General features: G+C 48.2%; 1 protein-coding gene across 1 annotated transcript; it reads right to left on the minus strand.

Moving 5' to 3' along the window:
* Nucleotides 1-7,866: 7,866 nt before the first annotated feature.
* On the minus strand, nucleotides 7,867-8,493 carry triap1 (TP53 regulated inhibitor of apoptosis 1). The gene has a single exon (XM_086177733.1). The coding sequence runs from the start codon at nucleotides 8,381-8,383 to the stop codon at nucleotides 8,159-8,161; it is 225 nt and encodes a 74-aa protein (XP_086033859.1). The 5' UTR covers nucleotides 8,384-8,493; the 3' UTR covers nucleotides 7,867-8,158.
* Between the last annotated feature and the right edge of the window lie 10 nt (nucleotides 8,494-8,503).

Genomic DNA, 8,503 nt, shown 5'->3' on the forward strand with positions numbered 1-8,503 from the left:
ATATGTATCAATGTATAGTGTTTTTTCACTTGATACACCAGAGCCGGCATGTCACAGAGAAAGTCATCAAGGCAGATGTTCTGGGAATAACCGGCTCCCTTTAAGGCCGATTCGGTATGAATGTGGATTCCGTGGCTTAAAGACCTTGGTATTTTCTCAAACACAGTTCTCCAGTGCCTGGTCACCAGCTGTAGTTGTTCCAACATTCATCAGCGATGGTCTTCTCTCTGTTGGTGATTACAGACCCAACAACATCCTTTGACCAGTCTCAGAGGTTGCAGAGGCCAATCATTCGAGAAAAGCCATTTGTGCACGTGTTGTTTTGTTTCTCCGATGTCGAAGTCATCCCAGTCCCCATTGCACGCAACGGCAGACACCACTCCCTGGAGCTGGTGTCTGGGTGTCTGGGCCTTGTGGTGGAGTGATGTCTACTTCAGGGTGCCCTGGAGAATGAAGTACTTATCTGTGTCTCTGATTCTGGAGGTTCAGGGGAGCCATGAGATGTTCAGGTTCTCCTAATGTGGCCTGTATTCCTTCCTTCAGGGACAGTAGGGATGTTTTCTGCCCAATGTTGGACAGTTCTGATGACCCCTCGTTTGGTGACAGTTGACCAACAAAGACCTATCTCTGTGCGTTGGTTACCTCTAGTTTACTGTGCTTTAAATCTCCACTGCATGGACATGTTCTTATTTGGTAATCAACTGATCACACACACACACACACACACACACACACATCTCGGATTGTCAAATAAACTTTATTATATCTCAAGAGGGACAGCTAATATATTCATAGTCATACGTTAAATTTAGGTAGTAAAATCCTGTTTGTCTTTCCTTTCAACATAGGGGCTTAACGACTGCCAACAATGCTTTCACCAGTGTGTGTTCGTGCGTGCGTGTGTGTGTGTGTGTGTGTGTGTGTGTATGTGCTGCAGCAGCAGTGAAATATTTGTTTGGGATTCACAACCTAGCTGCCGCCAGATGTTTCATGAGACTGTCAAATGTTGACATAGGGCTGTTTACAAGTTGTGAAAGGGTTGTGCAACAGCAACACATTTGGTTCCAGCCTTCGTTGGAGAAGCTCAGTCACCAAACATGTGAGTCTGGTAGTCTGAGGGCTTCTTCACATAAGTCATCTTCTATTGTCTCATTTGAGTGCAAGGGGTAAGGCCAGACTCTTGTCAGTAATCAGATCGCATCTGAGCCATGAGATGCTCAGAGAACCCCCTGCTCTTTCAGGAGGTCAGACCGGAAGGAGGCCCAATGTCCCAAAACAGTCAGCACATTGACCGGAGACTCTGATCAGGTGTGAATGAAAGGGTGAATGGTTGGATGACTGACAGCTGACCAACCAGGCCTTGAATGCCCTCCATGCCGCAGCAGGAAAAATGAATGAATGAATGAAAGAAGGACTGAAAAGAAGAATAAATCTTACAATAACGTGTTACTAACGTGAAGAAAGAACTGGGGAGGTCCAGGTGGACTGGAGGGTTACAGGCAGGATCGGTTCAACACAGCCTTGACTTTGGACTGCAGCGGATACAGGAGCCTGCAGTGGGAGTCCAGAATGATCTACCCTTGAGGACCCTTGAAGTGGGCCTGTCCCTGAGGACCTCCCAGGAGGACTGACTGACCCAAGAGGACTGACCTGGGAGGACCCCAAAGGAGGATGCTCCTGTAGGACAACCCTGACATCCCAGAGGAGTGCCAGTGGTTCTGATCATTCATTATGGGAAGAGCTGGCATACAAGAAAAACAAGGACACCAAGAATTGAAGGATCATTCATTTATTGCATGTCTTTTCCTCCTGTTCTGTAGTTTTGGGATGCTGTGGGACCAGAGTCTCCAATGAACCTCCGGTGCATTTTTGGACAATGGGAGGAGCTGGAAAACCCTAAGGAACCCAACGCAGACATGGCGAGATCATGGAGAATCCACACAGAAAGGCCCCCAGGAAGGCCCTCAGAAAAGGGGTTTATACATCAGTGTTTTCTTCTTCAGATTTTTTCTTTATTTTCTTGACACATTTGGTAAGGAGGGGATTGGTAGGTGGGGAACACAACCTCTTTGCCGCAGTTCTAGTCAGGAACAACAGCTGGTTTCCAATGTCTATCGTCCTAAATGCGAATACTCTGTCCTGTGTGAAGAGCTGAGAGTGGCTTTGAAGATCTATCATAGTACTTTTTCTGGTAGCTTTGGCAAAAAACTCTTATGTTGTGAGTAGCCTTTTGACTGACAGTTTTTGGTTTGAGCTGATGATGGGTGCCTGGAAGGATTGAGTGAAGGCGTTGACTCATTAGCAGCTGGGCTGGTGATTTGAAGTTGTCAACTGGTGTGTTGCGATACTCAAGCAGGCTCAAGTATGGATCCTTGTGATCAGCTTTGGCCTGTTCATGTGCGACTTGGCAATTTGGACAGCTTTCTCTGCAAGGCCATTGCTCTGTGGGTAGTGTGGACTTGAAGTTACATGTTTGAAGTCCCACTTATTTGCAAATGACTCAAACTCCTTGCTTGCGCATTGTGGGCCATTGTCCGAGATCACAATTTCAGGAAAATCATGCCTTGCGAAGGATGCTTTGAGTTTGTGTATGACTATGGATGAAGTGGTGCTGCACAGTTTGTCCAACTCAAAGTACCTGCTGTAGTAATCAACTGTAACAGTGTAGTTGTCATTGTTCCGGGTGAAAAGATCAGTCGCAACTGTTTGCCATGGCCTGTTGGGGATTGTGTGACTGTTCATGGACTCCTTGGTGTTTGCTGATCTGTCCTCCAAACACACTGGGCATTACACAACTATGTCTTCTATTTGTATGTTCATCCCATCACAAGCTCTTTGCTTGCACTTTTTTGTACCCATGTGGCCTATGTGAATTTTGAACAACATTTCAGGGCAGAGTGACTCTGGCACTATTATTTTTTTCCCCTTTTAAAAGAATGTTTTTCATTTGACAGTTCATCCCGATAGTTCCAGTATTCTGCAATGCGCTGAGGGCACTGTTTCTTCTCCTCAAGCCATCCATCCTGAATTGTCCTTTTCAGAAATATAAGTTGAGGGTCCTTTTCAGTTTCTGTTTGTATTTGTTTCAGTTTTGTGTCACTGGCAGGTAGGCTGTGGTACACTGTATGCACATGCAAATCCATGCCTTCCTTGAGGCTGTCATCAGGGTGAGGCAGTGATTTCCTTGAGAGAGCATCTTCGAGAGGAATTTCTTTGCCTGGTTTGTGAATGATACTGCAATCGTACCTTTGCAACTGGAGAATCATTATTTGCAACCTTGGAGGAACTGTAGTGAGAGGCTTGCGAAAAATGGATTCTAGTGGTTTGTGGTTTCTTTCCACAATGACATGACGTCCATATGCATACTGGTGAAAACGGTTGCATCCGAACAAAATGGCATATAGCTCTTTCACGATCTGTGCGTAATTCACTTCGCTGTCTGTGAGAGATCTGGGTGCATAGCCGAAGGGCTTACCCTCTTGTAGCAGAGTTGCACCTAGACCATACTTTGAGGCATCAACCTGTAGCCTAAGCACTTTCTTGGGATCATAAAAAGCAAGAACAGGGCCTGGCTCATGTGTTATACATTTTTTCATTTTCTTGAATGCTTTGTCGTGCTGTGCATCCCAGACCAACTCACTGGACTCTTCAACAATTGTTGCAGAGGTGCATTAATGTCAGATAACATGGGGGCAAACTCTGACAGATAGTTGACCATACCAAGAATGGTTTCAAGTCCACCTTTGTCCTTGGGTGGCTCCAGGTCTCTGACAGCTGTGATCTTTGTTGGATCCAGCTTGACTCCATCTTTTGTCATCACATGTCCAAAGTAGCTGTCACGGGTCGCAGGGGCGGACCTGGGCAGGGAACCACACCTCAGAGCAGAATCTGGGTTGAAAGCGCTTTATTATGTGGAACAGCAGGTAGGGTGTCGCTGGTAAGCCCCTGGCCCCAAGACAGAGTTGCACAGGGCTGGGTCTCACCAGGACAGGTTGCAGGCAGGGTGGCAGGACAGGTTGCGGCGCGAAGGCAAGGAGGGCTCGTGGCAGGGCGGGCGGGCGGGCGGGCTCGTGGCAGGGCGGGCGGGCGGGCTCGTGGCGTGGCGGGGCGGGGCGGGGCGGGGCGGGGCGGGGCGGGGCGGGCTCGTGGCAGGGCTCCGCAGTGGTCTGTGAGAGCCACAATCCCCCAACGCCAGGGGGGGCGTGCCGCTGCCCTTTATAGGGATCTTGATTAGCGGCATCTGCTGCAGCTGGCGCCGATTACAAATTGGACACAGGTGTGATACCCTGACAGTAGCTGACTTCAGTGGCACAGATTTTACTTTTTTCAGGGTTGAGCTTGACTCCTCGCTCTCTGGAACGCTGCAGCATTGCACGAAGGTTTTTGTCATGTTCCTCTTTGCTTTTACTATAGATGAGAACCTAATCAACTATGGCTGTTACACCCTCCAAACCTTCATATGTCTCATCCACTTTGCGCTGAAACTCATCTTGTGATGATTTGAGTCCAAAGGGTAGGCAAAGAAATCTGTACCTGCCAAACATCGCGGTGAAATGCAGATCTCACTATCTTCCCAGAGAGTTTGCTTCTGTTGTTCTGATTGGTGTTTACATCTCGCCATCGGCAAATGCCAACGTAGCTACAACAGAGCTGGCAACCTACATCTCCTCAGTGGAAAACACCAATCCCGACACTGCTGTCATTTTGTTGGGCGACTTCAACCATGCCAATCTGTCGAAAGAGCTCCCAAAGTACATCCAGCAAGTTACCTGTCCAAGCAGAGGTGCCAACATCCTCGACCACTGCTACGTTCCTATAAGCGATGCGTACCGGTCCTTTCTGAGGGCACCGCTGGGCAGGTCGGACCATGCCACACTGTTGCTTGTCCCAAAGTACAGGCAAAAACTTAAATCCAACTGTGTACAATCTAAAGTTGTCCAGTGCTGGTTGAGTGCGGCTATCGATACGCTGAGAGGCTGCCTCGAGTGTACCGATTGGGACATATTTCGCGCAGCTGCGGACAGTTTGGACGAGCACAGTGACGTCATACGTCAACATTTGTGTCGGGGCGTATATTCCCAACAAAAGTGTTAAAATCCATGGCAATAACTAGCCGTGGTTTACAAAGGACATTCAGGCTTTACGCAAGAAAAAATGCTGTGCCTTTACTGAGGGAGACATGGGGCAATACAGGGCAGCTAAATACGAACTCAGGGTTGCAATAAGAAAAGCCAAATCGGAATATGCACATAAACTAGAGAAGCAGATCGCCTCAAATGACATCAGGGGCATCTGGAAAAAACTGAGGATGATGACTAACTATAAAAGCAGAACTGCTCCCATCACCAATACTGACAAGGACCTTCCAGATCAGCTCAACACCTTTTATGGGAGGTTTGAACAGCTACCCACTCCCATCTACTCCCCTCTGCTGCTCCCTCCATCACCTCCTTTTACCATCCAGGAGGAGGAGGTGAGGGCATGCTTCTTGAGGATGAAAAAAGGGAAAGCCACTGGTCCTGATGGTGTCAGTTCTACAGTCCTGAAACACTGTGCACATCAGCTAGCCCCAATATATGCTAACATCTTCAACTGCTCCCTCGATCAGTGCACAGTTCCCAGAAGTTTTAAGGACTCTATCATCATCGCGGTTCCAAAAAATAGTAAAATAACATCCCTGAATGACTATGGACCAATTACCCTCACTTCTGTCATCATGAAATCATTTGAACGGATAATTCTCTCACACCTGAAAGAGCTCACCACACCCCTCATGGACAGCTTCCAGTTCACATACCGGGCCAACAGATCTGTGGAGGATGCGGTCAATATGGCTCTCCACAGGATTCTACACCATCTTGAAACCCCCCACACCTACGCCCGGGTGCTACGCCCGACAATCTCTTCAGCAAACTCATGGACATGGACATTGGTATCTCTTTGTGTCACTGGATCAGGAGCTTTCTTTCAGGAAGGACACAAAGAGTCGGGATGAATGGCCTCTCATCCTGACCTCTGACCTTCAGCACCTGCGCCCTCCCACGGCTCAGTATCCATCCTAAAATATGCAGACGACACCACAATAATTGGACTCATCACTGACAATAATGAGGATCACTATCGAGAGCAGGTCGCCCAGGCAGTCACCTGGTGCCAGAACAACAACCTGCAGCCAAGCTCTTCAAAAACAGAAGAACTAATCATTGATTTTTCATTCTCACTCACACCCAAAACACCCATCTCCATCAACAATGATCCCATAGCCATCACGGACTCATTCACATTTCTTGGGTCACACACATCACTAACACACTAAAATTCAAACAGCACTCAGAAGAAGTCTATAAAAAAGCCAACAAAAGTCTGTTTTTCCTCAGACAACCAAAAAAATTCAACATGAGACACGATATTCTCCTCCAGTTCTACACAGCCATAATTGAAAGTATACTGACCTCATCGATAATATTCTGGTATGGTAACTTGGACAGTCAATCACGCTCAAACTTCAACGCATTATCAATAAAGCATCCAGAATCATGGCTCACACTCTTCCTCCCATAGACACTCTGTATCAAAGACGCATCATACAGCGTTCAATCAAAATCTCTTCAGACCACACGCACCCTGCACACCACCTGTTTACACTCATGCCCTCTGGGAGGCGCTACAGGTCTCTCAGAACCAAATCTGTCAGATTTAAAAACAGCTTTTTTTCCAACAGCTATACGGACTTTGAACAAATCACTGTCTTGATGTGTGATGTGTCCCGTCTGCTTGGCTTGATTTTCTGTCTGTAGTGTATTGTTGACGATGGAACTGACACAGGAGAGATGTGAGCATTATGTGCTGTACCGGAAACAAATTCCACCAACACTGTTGCGTGGCCTCAATAAATGATTCTGATTCTCTGATTCTGATTCTAGACAGGTTTTGCAATATTTTTGTGGAGCTGTAAATTTTCATCTGGTCTAACATCCCCCTTTCTGATACCTGGTCTAATCCTTGTGTCAACTTAGTGAAATGTGTGAAGAACTGTTTGGGCAGGCATGGATGGTTATCAGGTCCCCACCAGACTCATGTCACAGGGTCATTACAGGCCCCTGAAGATCGCCAGAGTTGTTTTTCAGGTGTGGTGAAATTTTGGAGGCCCGGATTTGTTTTGGAGACAGGATTTTGGAGTTTTGAGATATTATGTGACCCAAGAATCTCATCGTTGATTGTATGAATTGGAGTTTGGAGAGACTGGCTTTGTGCCTTTCTTTGTAGAGATGTTTTAAATGGGTGAGACTGTCAGCCTCGCACTGCTCACCAGTTTCAGAGTCTAAGATAATGTCATCTATGTACTGGATGACATTAGTTCCAGGGGATAACTGTGGAGGGACTAACTGTCCTAGAGTGCCATATTGTTAATTGTAGGTGATTCACAGTATACCCGGCATAGACTGGTGACGTGTATGGTTTGCCATCAAACATGAAGGTGGACCAGAATTGGCTGTCTAGGTGTACTGGGATGCTGAAGAAGGCATTGGACAGGTTGATAATAGAGAACACTACAACACACACCCCTATTGAGCATTCTTTGATCAGCTATAATAGTACTGTGCTCTACTGTACACCACTACACTGCCCTGTATTCTGCTGTACTCCAGATGTCTTTCCTGGTGGATCGCAGCTCTGCCTGGTGGTTCTAGAGTCAGATGCAGGCTTGTCTTTGAGGAATAGAACCTTCTGGAGACTGGAACCAGGACTAAAGTGGCTGAGGTTCCAAAGACGCCTTGGCCTTCAGGGACAATTGTTTGAGTGATATGGCTAGATGTCCCCAACTGCAGTCCATATTCAGACCCCCACAAACAAACAAACGATGAATTTTCGGTCAAAACGCTTTTTATTTGGAAGCCTGTCACATCTCCAGTCACAAAGTCACAGCCTCGTCACCAAAGTCCTGGCGTGGATCACACTGCCCGCATCTCCTCCTCCTCGCCGTGTCGACGTCATGCGAAGACCGGGTCCTTCTCGGATTGAGCGGTACTCCGGTGGTGACCTGGGGTGGTCTGGGCTAGGATTGTTGCGGTCCGCCGGGTAGCCAGCCGCCGTAAGTCCACCTGCGCATGCTCCGTGGTGCGGGACGGCTCTGGGCCCCCCCCCCAATCCTCTTTAGTCAGCTCTCGGGCTTGTCCTTGTTGGGACCCATGAAGTCCACGCCGTCAACGGGGATGTCCTTGTCCTTGATGGCTTTCTGCACGCAGCGCTGGTAGGACCGGAACATGTCAGTGCAGGGGTCCCCGCCGCGGTCCCCCTTCAGGAACTTCTCGGCGAACCAGCGGTTGAAGCACTGGTCGTACTCCCGCTTCAGGTCGGTGCACGCCTCACCGACACTGTTCATCTCGGGACACCGGCCGCTTCCGGTCGCCCGCTCCGTCGGTTCACCTCGCCGCCAAACAGGAAGAAGCGCTCGCTGGGGGCTCAGGGCGGATCTGCCGCTTGGGTCGTGCGGCCTGACGCA

The sequence above is a fragment of the Fistularia commersonii genome, chromosome 3 (genome assembly GCF_037954325.1).
Source record: "Fistularia commersonii isolate RoL2024-O1a breed Wild chromosome 3, RoL_Fcom_v1.0, whole genome shotgun sequence".
In the NCBI taxonomy this organism is placed as follows: Eukaryota; Metazoa; Chordata; class Actinopteri; order Syngnathiformes; family Fistulariidae; genus Fistularia; species Fistularia commersonii.